General features: G+C 35.6%; 8 protein-coding genes across 10 annotated transcripts in view; 5 read left to right on the forward strand and 3 right to left on the reverse strand.

Moving 5' to 3' along the window:
• LOC105312946 (mesoderm induction early response protein 1) overlaps window positions 1–2319 on the forward strand; it is a 3476-nt gene extending 1157 nt beyond the window's left edge. The window contains exons 4-9 of the mRNA XM_019997332.1: window positions 9–46; window positions 113–331; window positions 384–428; window positions 1566–1609; window positions 1692–1819; window positions 1883–2319. Of these exons, the coding sequence (XP_019852891.1) occupies window positions 9–46; window positions 113–331; window positions 384–428; window positions 1566–1609; window positions 1692–1819; window positions 1883–2051 (643 nt within the window). The 3' untranslated portion in view covers window positions 2052–2319. The remainder of the gene's footprint in view (window positions 1–8; window positions 47–112; window positions 332–383; window positions 429–1565; window positions 1610–1691; window positions 1820–1882) is intronic.
• A 106-nt stretch (window positions 2320–2425) lies between these two features.
• On the forward strand, window positions 2426–4111 carry LOC109582574 (uncharacterized). The gene is made up of 5 exons (XM_019997333.1): window positions 2426–2827; window positions 2998–3183; window positions 3246–3332; window positions 3404–3670; window positions 3781–4111. Exons 1-5 carry the CDS (start codon window positions 2714–2716, stop codon window positions 3958–3960), a joined length of 834 nt encoding a protein of 277 aa, XP_019852892.1. The 5' UTR covers window positions 2426–2713; the 3' UTR covers window positions 3961–4111.
• A 75-nt stretch (window positions 4112–4186) lies between these two features.
• Window positions 4187–6098, forward strand: LOC109582575 (uncharacterized). Its single transcript, XM_019997334.1, has 3 exons — window positions 4187–5208; window positions 5297–5536; window positions 5728–6098. The coding sequence occupies exons 1-3, from the start codon at window positions 5053–5055 to the stop codon at window positions 5992–5994; spliced, it is 663 nt and encodes a 220-aa protein (XP_019852893.1). The 5' UTR covers window positions 4187–5052; the 3' UTR covers window positions 5995–6098.
• Window positions 6099–6226: 128 nt separating this feature from the next.
• LOC109582581 (uncharacterized) lies at window positions 6227–8757 on the forward strand. The gene is made up of 6 exons (XM_019997342.1): window positions 6227–6382; window positions 7168–7482; window positions 7702–7974; window positions 8028–8108; window positions 8177–8440; window positions 8511–8757. Exons 2-6 carry the CDS (start codon window positions 7399–7401, stop codon window positions 8655–8657), a joined length of 849 nt encoding a protein of 282 aa, XP_019852901.1. The 5' UTR covers window positions 6227–6382; window positions 7168–7398; the 3' UTR covers window positions 8658–8757.
• Window positions 8724–9645, reverse strand: LOC109582582 (uncharacterized). Its single transcript, XM_019997343.1, has 3 exons — window positions 9479–9645; window positions 9193–9429; window positions 8724–9136 (listed from the first exon to the last, which is right to left on the reverse strand). The coding sequence occupies exons 1-3, from the start codon at window positions 9641–9643 to the stop codon at window positions 8903–8905; spliced, it is 636 nt and encodes a 211-aa protein (XP_019852902.1). The 5' UTR covers window positions 9644–9645; the 3' UTR covers window positions 8724–8902.
• A 230-nt stretch (window positions 9646–9875) lies between these two features.
• On the reverse strand, window positions 9876–10748 carry LOC109582572 (uncharacterized). Its single transcript, XM_019997325.1, has 3 exons — window positions 10593–10748; window positions 10281–10523; window positions 9876–10194 (listed from the first exon to the last, which is right to left on the reverse strand). Exons 1-3 carry the CDS (start codon window positions 10725–10727, stop codon window positions 9937–9939), a joined length of 636 nt encoding a protein of 211 aa, XP_019852884.1. The 5' UTR covers window positions 10728–10748; the 3' UTR covers window positions 9876–9936.
• Window positions 10749–11454: 706 nt separating this feature from the next.
• LOC100636581 (mediator of RNA polymerase II transcription subunit 15-like) overlaps window positions 11455–16143 on the reverse strand; it is a 12140-nt gene continuing 7451 nt past the window's right edge. The window contains exons 10-16 of one of the 3 annotated variants that reach the window (XM_019997326.1): window positions 16004–16041; window positions 15582–15680; window positions 15418–15513; window positions 15108–15150; window positions 12275–12551; window positions 11923–12165; window positions 11455–11847 (exon numbers count right to left, since the gene is read on the reverse strand). In XM_019997326.1, coding sequence (XP_019852885.1) covers window positions 15109–15150; window positions 15418–15513; window positions 15582–15680; window positions 16004–16041 — 275 coding nt within the window. In that variant the 3' untranslated portion in view covers window positions 11455–11847; window positions 11923–12165; window positions 12275–12551; window position 15108. Of the gene's footprint in view, window positions 11848–11922; window positions 12166–12274; window positions 12552–14822; window positions 15151–15417; window positions 15514–15581; window positions 15681–16003; window positions 16042–16143 lie in introns of those variants that run through there. The other 2 variants (XM_019997327.1, XM_003386980.3) reach the window with 2 other exon arrangements.
• On the forward strand, window positions 12558–14469 carry LOC100636455 (protein FRA10AC1 homolog). The gene is made up of 2 exons (XM_003386979.2): window positions 12558–13553; window positions 14221–14469. Exons 1-2 carry the CDS (start codon window positions 12752–12754, stop codon window positions 14379–14381), a joined length of 963 nt encoding a protein of 320 aa, XP_003387027.1. The 5' UTR covers window positions 12558–12751; the 3' UTR covers window positions 14382–14469.

A 16143-nucleotide genomic window follows, 5' to 3' on the forward strand; every position in this document is an offset into this window, starting at 1 on the left:
CAAGCAAGGATCCCATCAACACTCTTACCCTTACCTTCAAAAAAAGGTAGACAGCCCCACAAAAATTTAATCAGCTCAAAAACAAAAATTATTATATTCCCCTATTGTACAGGTAACCACGGGCAACTCCTGTGGAATCCCTCCCAGTTAGATGATAGCACTGTTTCTAGCTACCTCAGTTCAGTTTCTGAGGTTATACACTCAAGAGAAGGACTACCCGGAGCTCCAGTGGAGAGAGACAACGAAGACGCTTTATGTCTATTAGTTAATAGTCAATATGACATTGATAAAGCTTTAAATAAGTACAGAGAAGGAGCTTTCGATTGTAAAGGTCAGTCAGTGCTTTTTCTTCTTTATTTTTATTTATTTTTTGCAATTTTTAGGTATGTCTCCTTGGACTGAGGAAGAATGTAGGAAATTTGAAATAGGTAATTATTAATTACTGGGCGTGGCTCATTATTAATTACTGGGCGTGGCGCATTATTAATTAATGGGCGTGGTAATAGCATTTATTAATGGACATGGTAATGGCTTTTATTAGTCCTCAGAATTAGAATGAGAGGGATTTGTGTGACTCATACTGTCAATTATTTGATTGCAACATCATCATTATTAATATACAGACAGCATAACGTCATTCCTCTTATTAATAACAAGTTCTTTCACAACTGACTTCCTGATATCCTAAAGGGAAAAACAACTTGGTCGATATTAATATAAATCATATAACTGTACAATATGTATGAAGTATTGCTTTTATTTATTTATTTGGTTGTTTGTGTGAGGTAATAGGGAGAATAGTTGAGGAAAGGGAAGAGAGAGAGAGAGAGAGGAGGGATCTGGGGAGAGAGTTTGGCTTTCCTTGATATTAGCAGGAGAGAGAGAGAGGAGAGGAAGGGAAATGAAGATTGGGGAAAAGGGAGAAGAGAGTATAATTATCATGATATTAGGAAGGGAATGAGCTTGTCCTGCACTCTCTACTAATTTAAATGTACTACAGTCAAACCTGTCTATTCCAGACACTTTGGGACCAAAAAATAAAAATAAAAATGAACCTGTCCTTATTTCAGAGGTTCATTAATACACATTACTATTGCATTGGGACTGATACTACCTGTCCTGATTATAGAGGTGTCCTTATTTTAGAGTGTCAACAATAGCAGGTCTGACTGTAATGTTAGGTGGATTGGTACTGCACTAATAGATAATTGTGCTAGTTGGAACAATGTTCTATTTAAAGAGAAAAATTACTGTTTGCCTTTAATTAAGTTACACACGCGAGACAGACTCATCACTGTCTATGCTCGAGGTGTTTTTCAAATACTGGCCAGGTGGTACGCGTTATGGTTATGAACTATCAATAGATGAAAAGGTTTCAGTGTTAGCTCTTCCTTGGCACTGATTGGGGTTACTCTGTACTAGTCTTCAGTTTCCTTGGAACTAGTAGCATACGCCTCTGTGTGTGTGTGTATGTACTTTCATGATATAGTAATAGGGAAGAATTTGCAGCTGTTTCTTATAATGTGATTAATTATTAGCCCTCTCTCTCTCTTCTCTCTTTACAGGGCTACGAACAATCGGAAAAGACTTTTTTCAATTACAGAAACAAGTAATTTTATTATTATATAAATGATAATAATAATTATTATAAATAATAATATTGTTACTATTGTTACTGTGATTGTATTTAGGTACCAACTAGGACTGTGAAAGAAGTCGTCGAGTTTTATTACTTATGGAAGAAAACGGAGCGATATGACATATTCTCCACCCAACAGTCAAAAAACAGCAAGAAATACTCGTTAAGACCTGGATACATGTAATAAAAATAATAATAATAATAATAAGGAATTTAATAAGATTTTTCTCTCTTCTTTCTCAGTTCCGATTTCATGGATGATTTTCTTGAACCTCCTGATCCTGATTTCCCTGACCTTCACTATGGCACAACGACAATGGCAGCCGAAATTAAGAAAGACAGATCTCAGCATCTGCTTGACAGCAGACTGAGGGATAATCTCCAAAAAACTGTCACAGCAAAAAGTTCGTAGCTTCTCTTTTCGCTTTATTTCTTATTTTTCTTCCTCTTCATTTGCAAGGACACAGATTTTATATTATATATTATTATTATATCATTTTATGCATGCAGAGAAAATTACCTATCATTATTATTATTATTATTATTATTATTATTATTACTATTACTACTACTATTATTATTATTATTCAAAATACTATTGATAAAATTATGATAATTACTATTATTATATTTAATTTATTTTTCACTGACTTCCAATTCAGTTATAATTTACTTGAGTTTAACTTGGTATAGTAGAACTGCTTACGATTCATGTATTTGAAGGCTTTGCATTGTTTATTACTCAGCCAGCCCACGCTTGCTTTCACAATCTGCATAAACCCAGTATCTGCTAATACACATTGATGTTTATCGTTATCTCAATTTGTGGTATAATTTCAACACATTTAAAGAACAGGAACTGAGCTGCATCACATTCCAAGACATATAACTTTCCAAAAATGTATATATTACTAGTTTGTGACATGTACCGGTCAAAGTCTCCAGGGATATGAAGGGATGGAGCAGCTGTAGTTATAAAAGAAGAAGAATTTCTACAGAGAGGCATGAAAATAGAGTCATTGCTTGTATCAATTCTCTACAGCATTTTATTTAAGTCTTGTCCTTCACACAAAGATGTCTTTCATCATGACTTCTCTCTTAATTGCTTGCTCCCTTTTGCTGTGCTTCAATGGTGCAGTTGGCATTCCTGTCCCAAGTGGTGGAGGAGGAAACTTTGTTGGAACAGAGGTTAGCAAAAAAGCCTCACTCACTCTTTGATCTAGTTTGTAACCATACAGTCATGAACTGTATAATCATCAATTAGAAGAAAATTTGCATGATGTATACTACATATTTTTGCACTGATGTTGCATATTTGCTTCTTATATATTATCTTATCATCTTTGCTTGTATTTTAGATTGTGACTACGCCAGATCAGCCCAAGCAGCCTTATGGAGGAAGTGGCGAGTCGGGAGTATCTCAACAAGATATTTGCATCATCTCTGATCCATCTTATTATGAGACGTCGGTTTTCGAAAACATTGGATCAAAACTGAGCAGCATCAAGAACCCATTGTATCACGTATGGAGCACTGTCTGGAATGTAAGATATGATCATAAAAGAATATAATGATGTAGTGTATGTTTACATTTAAATGTATTTAGAGCTCAGATATACATCACAATACAGTTCTAAACAGTGGTATTACCAAGCCTACAAATCCCTCTGTTCTCAAGACTGATAGCTGTGCTGTAAGTGTAATCACTATACCTAATATACAAGCTATTATGGTAATCCTCTCTATCTCTCAATGTTCATGCAGGAATTGTATACAGCTTTAAGCAATGTGGTCCCACTAATGGAGTGCTATTTTGACGCACTTACTGTTATCCTTGGTAATCTCACTACTGAAGTAACTCACAAGTATTCATCAGCTTGGGCTGGTATAAGGGAGCTAGTGTATGAGGCATATCATAACAGCTCTGTTCTTGAGGATATTAAGAAACTTAAGTCAGGGTTTACAAGCTCTTGCCTCGCTGTAACAACCAGCTATAATTGTTCTGCTAATCTTGAAGCTGTAGAAGGAGGAGTAAGTAGATATTGAAATAGACTAATTAACAGAGCAACTTTTACTATCATTTTGCTTGCATGCATTAAAAGCCTGTCTAAAATTTATAATATTTTTATTATCCATCATAGCTTAATGAGGTATGCTCAGAACCTTACTGTCAACCAAAGAAGATTGAAAAATATGCACTGCTCACTATTCCCATCTACACTTCAGTTAATCGCATTCAATCGACAATTGATGTCATCCAAACCCACATTCAAGTATGCAGTGGAGGGGATGACAGCGACAGCAGGAGGAGAAGAGGCTAATTTGAAGTTCACTAACAATCATTGTACAAAGTTCATTCTTCGTAACTATACTGGTATTATACATCTAGGACAGGCCTTTCTATACCTTTTGTTTTATATATAATTCTTCAATCACTTATTATTATATTTGCAATCATTTTGATTATCAAAACTTGCGAGCTTTCAAAGACTCTCTTTGATTGACGTGCATTTGATTGTAATAAAAATTGCAATTACTTAATTACCAAGCTGCTCTGGCTTTTTCTTATTGTATAAACAAAAACTGTAAAACATTGACATCACTTGCCCATAATTACATTTCAGGCTTGAACTTTGTCTCCATGTGTACATGGAGCTTATCAAAACAGCACCTGTGGAAATAGATCCATGCTGAAAGCATTAAACTGACGTCATTCATATCTACGATGTATGGAAAGTAATTAGATTAAATGGAGAATTAATCAATTTGATATAGCAACATTTCTAAGAAAAGTTTATTAGGCGGTCATTCACTTTAATAGAGAATATATGGATCTAAACAGCTCATGCATTATGCATATTATGACTTGCAGAATGTTTTTAATAGATTAATGCCGTGGAGAAGTAAACAACAATAAAGAAAGTGTTACATTAGCAAAACAAATGCAATATGGGCTTTGTTCTAGAATGAAGTAATGCCCTGTAATAAAAGGGAATCCTTGTTAATGAAAGCAATTAGAGGTTATTGCTTTCAATATACACTAATAATAAATGATGCTTGGAATGTTGGTGCATTACATTGTACACACATAGATACTCATGTCTTCAATCGGATTAAGGATTAATGTGCATATATGGTATTTTAATCTTATTAGCTGGAAATCTGTAACCTACCGGATAATGCATATTATTTTACAAACATCTGCTTTTGTTTCCCTGTTTTTGCATAGGATCAGCATGAGGGAAAGCTAAGGGAAAGATGATACAAGGTGAAGTCCCTGTTATTGTGGTAAGAGACTTTACCAACCATTGTTTACATTGTCTTATAACTTAACCTTATCCATCAAGCCTCTATATAAGCCAGAATCTGAACTTAGTGTCATACAAGTCCCACAATTGCATTTTATCCAAAAAATGTCCGGTATTTTATTCAAATCTTTTTCATGTCTATTCCTAGTCCTTCTGCTCCAACAATCAGTGCCTACTGTGGAAGGAGTCCCCCTTGCCTCCACAAACTGTACTCTCTACAAGAATGTCATGGGTGGTACTGAAGCAATTAGAGTTTACATGGTAAATAAAATGACTACTATTTTAAATATTTTTCTCTGCCATTCACTGCTTATTATTATTATTATTGTTTTTATTAATTTGATTATAGGCCAGGCTCTACAACTATCAGATAGCACTTGAAGGCAAATCATATAACAATGATAGCTTCATTGCATCAAATCTCTTCAAAGGTCTTCAAGTAATAGGCACTGCTGGTTTCTACAATCGATTGCTCCAGCTACTAAATAAAAATGAGGCTTCTAAAAACTACACCGGCTTTGATAACTTGGACATGACGGGGTTTTACTCTGAAATGTTTTCTCAAATAATCACTGACACTTGCACTTGGGTGAGAAATAGTGGCACATTTTTGAGTGGAGAGAGAGAGATTGATGACAGAACAGTCAATAAAATGAAAATAATTACAGGCCGGACGGTCATTAAATTTATCTACATGCATGATAAAAACAAAAATATATACACCATTAATACACAGAGTCATTGTTTGTTCAATATACATTTAATTACTTTATTTTTTAGTTGAATTCTTATGGTGATGCCCTAACTCTTCGTACTGGGATAAACTGCAGTCATCCAGCAGAACAGCTAATGCTGACCCAGTTCTCAATAATAATGCCACTGATACGTTCCTTTGATCAGAAGTTCAGGGAGCAGTTTAACTGCACCCCCAAATACTATCAGCACTGGATTGATGAGAATCTATTGGGTTCCCACCAACCAGAAATTAACTACCTCCAGAGACTCGTGGGTGATACTCTATCTGGTCCGACTCCAAGCTCTAAATAAAGCACTGCCGGTGTACTTGATCGCTCTCTCTTTCTCTACGTGGATACAAAAGACTATTAATTAAATAAATTCTTTACTTTCTATATTATACTAACTTTGTAAAGAATCATAGATTTTGTTTGTAAAGAACTTGATCATAGATTTTGTTTGCAAAAAAAGGAATTTATAGCCCCACCTCTTTTATAAATAACATTCATAGCGCGTGGGTGGGCTTGGGAATCGAGATATTCATTGACTGGGGAAAAGATTGGGAATTTTTTGTTCTTCCTTTTCTCTTCTTTGGAAGACGGGCAGTTCCAATGGAATCTTTTTGGGTCTTTTACGGACAAAAAGTTCAGTTGCAGCTAGATCAGCAGTCAATCCTTGCAGCCAAGATACTGGGATACATGTATGTAAAATATCAATGGCTAATGTATGTAATATCATGAGTTCGTGACTCATCTTTCAATGCAAATACACCAATGTGGGCATTAATTGGAGTATGAGCAAGAATGGATGATTTTTAGATGCTCATAACTTGAAAAATATTTGTCGGAATTAGCTCAAACTTTCTATATAGCATAAGTACATCAATAAGTATTAGAAAATGTAATAAAAATTTGGGGTTAATTTGTAGCCATTTTTTGGAAAAAACCATGGGCTATAGCCTTGGGCATTTTTCAAAAATTGGCCCGTTTTAAAAAATACTCATAACTTGAAAATTATATGTCGAAATCAGCTCAAACTTTACATAGCATAAGGACATCAATATGCATTGGAAAAATGTAATAAAAATTTGGGGTGATTTCAGAGCCATTTTTTTGAAAAAACCATGAACTATAGCCCATGTTTTTTCTCAAAAAATGACTCCAAAATCACTCCAAAATTTTATTACATTTCTTGATACACATTCATGTCCTAATGCTGTGTAGAAATTTTGAGCTGTTTCAGAGTTCAAATTTTTGAGTAATGGCCACTTTTAAAATGCTAATATCAAGGTAGATACCGTTTGCATCCAGTTCTCGCCTGAATTACATCACTAATGGGCTGTGCTTGTTACTGCTGGCCCAATAGAGTAACTCTTTTCTCAGAATAGGATTACATTTCTATACCCTATCCAGTTTCACTTTGAGAATTATTGATGATAATGATATTCATGAGGCTCATGTTTAAATTTATCTTTTCTTTCACTAGTACCAATTGCACTGTCATATGTAAACTCACACACTATAATTCATTAATTGGAATTTCTCCTTAAAACAAACCCAAACCCTACCCGGGAGAAAAAGTGGTAGAGTGAATGAACAATTTGAAAACTCCCTATTCAAGCTGTAAGCTATAAAAGAAGAACTACTCACAATGAAGGAGCATCAGTCTAGTTAAAGCAACTACCAGTCTATTGGAGTATCTCTCTCTCTTTTCAAGATGTCTGTAACTATATTTATATTACTTATTGGCTGTATATGCACTTGTACCATAGTACTCTCCTCACCTGTTGGAAGCATTGGAGTAAGTCATAAACTTAGTACTTATACAAGAGGAATCTTTATTATTGTTTATTATTGTTTATTATAGTTATAATAGTTATTATTGTTATTATCATTGTTTATTATTATTATTATTATTGCTTTAAAAATTATAATTACTGTCACAATAATTATTATTTAAACATAGTTCTAGATTACAAACTTTACAAAGAATTTATTTTTATTTTTTGATTTCATTTAGCCAATGGCTGCATCAGATCTTCCACCATCATTAGAAGAATCTCTAGAGAATAATACAAATGCAATATTGGGAAGTGGTGGGTCTGCTTCCCCTCCTCCCTCACCACCCTCTTCTTCTGTTTCCGGCAAAGTTAAGCCCTCGTCAAGTTGTACTTATTCTCATGGCTCAAGTCAGTATCAAACCGCTAGCACCTTATCTCAAGTACTTTTAAATAAGAAACTATCTGCAATCTACAAACCACTTATGGACGTTGGGAAAACAGTCTGGGGCTCTGTGAGTAAAAAGAAAATAATACAAATATCATTAATTTACTATTGATAATTTAGGACTTTGACCCTTACACTACAACTACTACACAGAGCAATATAGTGATGTCCACTCAGCCAAGTACACTATTTGACTGCTCAGTAAGTTTTATTGCTAAACGATGCATTATAATAATCCATTGCATGATAATTATATTTAATTTTGACAGGCCACTTTGCAATCACTGAGTAATGCAGTACCGCTAATGGGATGTTATTTTGATATACTGACAGCAATACTTGGTAATTTCACTACTGACACTGTGCACAACACTACATCTGCATGGACTGCTGTCAGACAGCTAGTATATGATTCTTATGCTAATATTGTTGTGATTAACAATTTGAGAGGCTTAGTAGCAACTTTTCCTTGCACTAAAACAGCTGCTTCCGTGGGATGTGCTGTGAATTATGATGATGCCAGTAATGATCAAGTAAGCCACTATTAATGATAGATAGCACTTTTAAAATTCTATTTATATCTTTTTTTTGTTCTATTAATAGTATCAGTGCAGTTCTCCTCAGTGTCTCAATACTAAATACTACAAGTATGCTGTAGTGTCTGTACCAGTTGCAGTATCGTTTCATCATATTGAGGGCACTATCACAAGATTCACACAGCTTTGTCTGGCTGGAGGCAAAAAGGATTGATCAAAACCTGCTACTAAATTATTTCGAATGCTAAATAACTCTTAGTTAGACATTTTCTTTTCTTTTTTTTATTTGTTAATTCAATTTAGTTAAACTATCATTGTCAAAAAATGATAATAATAAGCAAAAAACTCTGACTTCTTTAACATAATATTGTAACAAGATATCAAAGATCAGCTTACAAATTAGCTGGAAAGTTATAAACGCAATCAAGTAATACATTATATGCATGCCAGTAATCAAATTCATTTCTTCTCCATTCGCTGGAGGAAATCCACTTCAGACTGGTATTGTGGCCTTATGAACAGGTCAATCCAGTTACTGCTACTCTTGGAACAGTCAAACTGAGGCTCCCATGTATTGATTGTGTATGGAATGAGAGGACTAACCATTGAATGCTGACCGAGTAGCATAAGCTCTGAAGGATGGGAACAATTTATAGCAAGACGGTTCTTCATCGTAGTGTTGTAAGAAGTTATCTAGGGAGAGAAAGAGAAAAGTAAGAATTGTGGAACTGCAAAATTTTTTAACCTACCCAAGTACATATGTCTTTTAGTAGATATGTAATCATTGCCTCAAAGAAATGTATTATCCTGAGGTTATTAAACCCAGTGTAGTTGGCAAACTGAGGCTTATCTTTAGCATCATGTAAGATCTGCCTGTATAGACCAGCAACTGCCACAAATTTATGAAGACTGCTTAGAGATTCAGAGGCTTCATCTGTCTTTTTCTTACTGCTCTTTAAAATTGATTTGAAGTCATACAATGCTGACTGTAAGATACTTAATAATAAATGCACCAAAAATCGAGATTTGTCTTACTGTGTAATTATCAGCTGCTTTGTTCCCTCCTTCAAGCTTTTTAAACTCAGTGCAGTTCGTGGGCCTAAAGGGGATAGACTGAACTATTTGAAACTGAGAGAATAGCACTCCAATAATAACAATAGAGAATAATACACCACGAGCAGAAGGCATGCTGTCTTGCATTGTAGTGCACTGCACGAGCTTGTCAATACTCGTTTATATGCAGCCCTCCTTTATGCAAATTAGATGTTAATCCTGTTTATCGTTTACACAGTACAATAATGATGCCAAGTCATTGTGTTCTCATGTTACATAGGACAATTGTTGAACCTTTCGATGGAACCGCATGAGGTCTGCCCTCTTTCCCATGCCATGCACACCCATCAACACTGGTTGTTATTGCATTGTAAAACTACCATTTAAAGTGATTTGTATAATAACAGTAACAGTTGTATAATAACAATAATGGTAAATGGTCATTTTCTACTATAGATCAGTCCTTCAAGATAATTCATTTCTGTTCCATAGTCATTTTGATTCTTGAAGCTATCCAGCCAGGCAAGATGAAACTGGCGATTGTGTTGGCAGCCAAATTGCTCTTGAAAACCACCAAATTCAACGTGATGCATCTTTGTCACTAAGTAAGTGAATTGACTCAGTAACAGTTGCTCTAGTGGATGTGAACAATTAATGTTAGTCCTAAGAGTCAGGGCTTGATTTGGATATGAGAGTAACTGTATAATGACAAAATAATTAAGATAACAACAGTAACGTCAATAAAACAAAATTTATAGCGCAATAATACTTCACATTTTTTTACCCAGTTGCATGTATCTCTCAGTAAATTTGAGTGCATTTTTGAGAAAAACCCTGTCAAATCTGTGCCATTGAAACCACGATAATTTTGAAGGGCTGGATCCCTAGAAACCCTGAGCATTAATGGGCTATAGATCCCCGACACTCCAGCTAACTGCAGCCCTTGAAAAAGATTGCTCGCGACAGCTGTTTCTGTATAATAGGACAAATTACTCTGAAGTGCAATTTGATAATTATATACCAAAGCCTATAAATACAATGAGCAAAAAAAGTATAACACTGCAGACTGTAATAAATGCAAGCACGCATGACTTACCATTATGTATCCTATTGCTTCATGGCCTCCAATAACTTTACTAAAGAGTGTACAATTTGTAGGCCTTATTGGAACTCCTGTGGTGATTGCGAGAGACTGAGTGAGAAGAAAAAGTACAAAGACATTGATTAACATTGCTCTTATAACTCTGTATTTTGCAGTTACTTCTGATTGTTAAACTCATGCACTGCGGCTTTCTGCTTATATACTGTTACTGTGCAGCCCCTTGATATTCTATTTTCAGTCAAGCTCTTCGTTGAATTGCCTGAATAGAGAGAGAGAGGTCACACAATGCCTATTGCAGTATTGCATATTGCTTTGTTCACTGTTATACTTATTGTTGTATTCTAGTTACAACTGGTTTTGTGATAATAGCCCCATGCAGGGTTGTAATTGAGAGCTTTCGCATCAGATAAGATGACGTGTATGTGTTTGTGGTAACAATGACTTATTAAATGTCTTCTTTGAACAGCAAGTACTGCCTACTTTTGATATCCTTTAAAGAACCATGTACATGATAGCTACATGTTCTATTGTGCTGTTATCCGATCATCAAATCCCATCCCACAATGCTAGCTCTATACCTGACATAATTGTCACAAACAGCATATCAATTGAACTGAAAAATGTATTTTTAGAATCTTCTTCATCCTTATTAATTTTGCTTGTTTATACAGATGCTATACTATATAACATGTTTGTTTGCATTCTTATACTAATTACTACATGTGGTTTTGAGCTGATTAACTGATTGCTCTATGATCTCTCTCTCTCTCTCTCTCCCATCCTCCATCTGTTGTATGTAGATTTATGTTATGAGGATTCGCAAAGTGTTCACTATATAATTTTTTTGATACTCAAATAAATTTAATGAACGTAATTAGAATGATAAGGCAAAAATAAAGAAAAAGAAACCGAATTATACTATATCTGTTCATACATAAATTATATAGTTTTATACTCGCAGTCCACTTTAGCAAAAGTCATGTCATTATTTCTTCTTTGCTAGCCCAACAAGTGCCTTGAGGTAATTAATCTCCGGTGTGTATTCATCTTCCAAGTATTCTTGAACCCAGTGTATGTGGTGGACACGTCCAGATCCACAAGCTTTAGAAATATCCCTTCCAAGTCCAGCCTCATACTCTTTAATAGCTGGAGAAATGAGAGTCCAGGCACTTAGCATTAATTGTTCTGCTGGATGACTGCAGTTGATGTCTGGGCGTAGTGTGAGAGCATCATTTGGATAGGAGAGCAGCTATAAAATGTAAAAAAAGAATGCAATTCAAAACTTAGTTTTAAAAGCTGATGATTTGCACTAGTAGAAACTCACCCATTCACATGTGTCTTTGATGAGTGTAGACATCATGCTGCTGAAGAATCCAGCCATATTCAAGTTACCAAAACCTTCATAGTTTTCTAGGGAAGGGTCATCTTTTATCTCGTCAAACAGCTGCACATAAAGACCAGCAGTACCAATGATTTGCAGTCCTTCAAAAAGATTAGTAGCAATCCCATGGTCACCGTAAACTGAATGATTGCTCTCTAATGCAATTTGATAATTGTATAATCTGGCCTATTAATGATGATAGCAAAGAAAGATAATTAAATAATGAAGAGGATTAGATTATAACTAACACTACAAACAGTGAGGATTTTACTATAATGTTAATGCATGCACTTACTGTGTATTCAGAGAGAGCATGGACTCCTGAGTGCATCCACCAGAAATTAGTGCAGTTTGGTGGCTGAGTTAAAGGAGCTGCATCTATTGGTGAGGACAGGAGAATGAAAGCAGCAGCAAGAGCAGTCATGATGATTGATTTGTTTGCCATCTTTGTGTCAGTCAGTAGACTTTGATTTGTTTTCTTGAAGTTTTAGTTGCATGAACTATCTTCTGTCTAAGGCTCATTTTATAGTCTGAGTCTTGCCGTCCTCGGATTTCGGATTTCCCTATCTTTTCTACCACAAAAGGACACAAAACTTAAATAAACAGTAAATATAAGCACACGCGTAAACAAAACATCGCGCATTCGTTAATTATCACTACGGAAGTGGCACTACTGCGCATGCGCAATAGGTTTTTAATTTATTCATTATTATTGATTATCTAATTATGGTTGAATGTTTTCTTTTTTAGGGAAAGGGAGAGAAAGAGGAGAATGGCAACTAAAGGGCACGACTATCAAGATGATTTAGACTCCGAATTCGATTCCTCTGAAAGAGAAAGAAGACATACGTGGAGAGACGATCCTCTCTCAAGCAAAACAAGAGAACAGACCGCACCCTCTCACTCCACAATGCTACCGCCGAAAACGGTACTCGTGGACGAAAGAGACAGAGAAGAGGCTCGGTCGCGTCGCTATCACTTATTATCACTCGACGCATATTCTCGGCATAAAATGATGATTAATCGCTATCTCTTATCGACTGGGAAGACAATTAAAAATGTTGTTCGCTCGTCCGAAAAGGATCGTAATGACTACGACATCCTTCGTGAGGAGCATAGGTTTCTATGGGATGACACTCCACCCACGACTTGGGAGGAAAAACTAGCAAAAACGTACTACGACCGTCTTTTTAAAGAATACTCGATATCTGATTTGAGTCGATATAAAGAGAATAAAGTTGCCCTTAGGTGGCGGACGGAAGGCGAGGTCATAGAGGGGAAAGGTCAATTCGTGTGTGGGAACCGTCGCTGCGATACAAGGGATGAGCTCACCAGCTGGGAGGTTAATTTCGGATACGTGGAAAAAGGAGAGAAGAAGAACGCTCTTGTGAAGCTAAGACTTTGTCCGTCTTGCTCGAAGAAGTTGAACTATCATCACGCGAAGAGAGCCTGGAAGAGGGAGAGAAAGGAGGAGAGGAGAGAGAAAAAGAGAAAAAAGAGGCGGAGATCAGATAAAAGTAAAAAAGAATCTCCAAGTACTGATGATGATGACAGTCGAGACTCTTCTGATGATGGTAAGGCTTACAGGTGGAAATTTAAATTTAAAAATTGCATTATCTAATTGAGTGTAACGACCTTCTTTTATTTCGAATCCTAACGAAATTATTAATTATTTAATTAGGATAATTATTAGATTGGCCATTACCATACGTAAACCCTAAACCCTTTCTCTCTTAAATTGAAGTATACTGCATTATTCGTATTATTATAATCTGTGACTTTTTCCCTTACGTTTAAATGGCTAGGGATTAGGAATTAACCGTCTCCATACAAGCATGCAGGGATCAACCTTGTCCATACACACGCTCCTTCTGTTTATCTTTGACACAATGCATTTGTTATTCCACAGCGTGGTTTTTGGACAAACTTGCACGCGGTTTTGAAAATGCTGCAAGCTTTTGTCCTTTCCCCTTGTTTGTTTTATGTCATATTGTTAGGATGCTTAGTGTATACACTGCATCTGTTTCTCTCTTTCATTTCATTATTATCACTTTGCGATAATAATAACAATAATAATAGCTCTTGTGTGTACATGCATTTGATATTTTGTTAACTTTTCCTCTCTCTCTTACATTCTCTTTCTCTCTCTCTCTCCTTCCACTTTATTGTAACTATTGCAATCTACTCTTTCAAAAATATCATTATTATTATTATTTCTTTTCTCTTTCTCTCTTTTACAAGATGGCCAGTCTTCATCGAAACCCACTTCTCAGACTAAAGAGGGAGAGGAGACAGAGAGAGGGGGAGACGTGGGTGAGATATGGAACAAGTCAGCAAAGGAACTAGTAGAGAAGACCAAAGAAGAAGAGTTTGATGATTATTTCAAAGACATGTTTATGTAATAATTGTTTACTCGTTGTATTAACTTATCTCTCTCTCCTCCCCCCTCTCTCTCTCTCCTCCCTCCTCCCCTCTCTCTCCTCCCCTCTCTCTCTCCTCCCCCTCTCTCTCTCTCCTCCTCCTCCTCCTCTCTCTCTCTCTCTCTCTCTCTTCAGCTCCTTCTATCTCTCTCTTTTTATACATACTTATATCTTTCTATTCCTATTATTATTACTATTAAGAATTATTATTATTATCATTGTGACAGATTTGATGAGCACTTGAAGGGTGGATAAAGAGGGTTGAACTCGTCTTAGTGGATCAATGACCCTATTGTACTCTGTTATTATTAGCCAAACCTCTGACAAGGAAGTAGAAATACATGTATATGCACTAAAATGTATATTATATTACACGTGTATATGTTATGTAACACTTAAAGTACAGTAACCACCACCACTTTCTTAACCGGAAGACTATAGTTACTTTATTATAAGTATATCATACAAGTGCAAGTGCATGCTGTATGGATATAAAAGAGTATAAGTAGAAATTTGAGATTGAACTCTTTCCCTCTCACTCCTTTCTTGTATCAACAATCCTATTCAGGAAGGTCAGGGCTCTTGACACTAAGTGCCTGATAAGCAGCTGCTATTAAAGGCTCTACGATCATAAGGTATCACTTAGCGCATGTATTATAAAAACTGGTTCTATTCATGAATCTTTGTACTATAGATAAAGCTGATTACTTTATACTTTGATGAGAAGATTTGACGTAGCTATATGTCGCCCCTATATAATAACAATTTAATACGATATAATAAACTCTCTCTCTCTTATTGAACTAGAGACTTTCTCTTCCTCTCTCTCTCTCTCTCTCCTTTCTCTCTACAAGTGAGTTAAGCATGATAATTATATTCTTTCTAATAATAAATAATAATATGATCTTAGATAATCTTTATGTGTATACAAAATATTAAATGATCAGGTAGCTCATTTTAGAGCAGGAGTAGCTCATAATTAAATTCAAGCTGTTATGTTTTTCATTGCATTACTAACATTGTTGTTGTATCTGTTCCTTATTGACAACTGGATCTGTTGTTGCACTAAATCCTGCTTGAGCTTCCTTAGTTTCTCTAAAGCATTGTGCCTCAGCTGAGGGAAAAGACAAGGAAGAGGAGAGAAAGGTATGCTAATATTTTATGTGTGTGTTATGTGTTTACTCTTTTTTCCTTTGCCAGCTGCTGTTTGGTCCACCTCAGCCTCTCTCTGAGGTCTTTAATAATGTCTTGCAATCTCCAGCACTGAATCTTTAAATTAGCCTATTATACACAGCAAGCAATGAGAGACAATAATACTGAAACAACAGCAGAGGCATAACAGTAGAGCTGCATGTATACATACATAGTTCTGCCTATGGTGGTCGGGGGTGGTCGGGACAACCACCTCAACAAATGAACCAACCAGTTCATCACTTAGACCAATCATCCAATTAATACTAATAACCATACATAAAGCATGATATTGTAGTCCACTAGTATGGTGTACATAAATTTAAAAGGAACAATATTAGTCTCCAACCACCTCTAATTTTTTTCTAGGCAGAATCCTGTATATACATTATATACATTTAAATGTAACATACTATTTCAGAAGGCTCTCCTGCTCTGTATATTACCCAACCTAATGTTTATGCAGTAGTAGAATGAAAAGTAATACAATAATAATAATATATGCATACATAGTAATTGATGGATGTACATGTATAATGATCAGGGTTCTATC

Source organism: Amphimedon queenslandica, unplaced genomic scaffold (genome assembly GCF_000090795.2).
Source record: "Amphimedon queenslandica unplaced genomic scaffold, v1.1 AMPQUscaffold_13375, whole genome shotgun sequence".
Lineage (NCBI taxonomy): Eukaryota > Metazoa > Porifera > Demospongiae > Haplosclerida > Niphatidae > Amphimedon > Amphimedon queenslandica.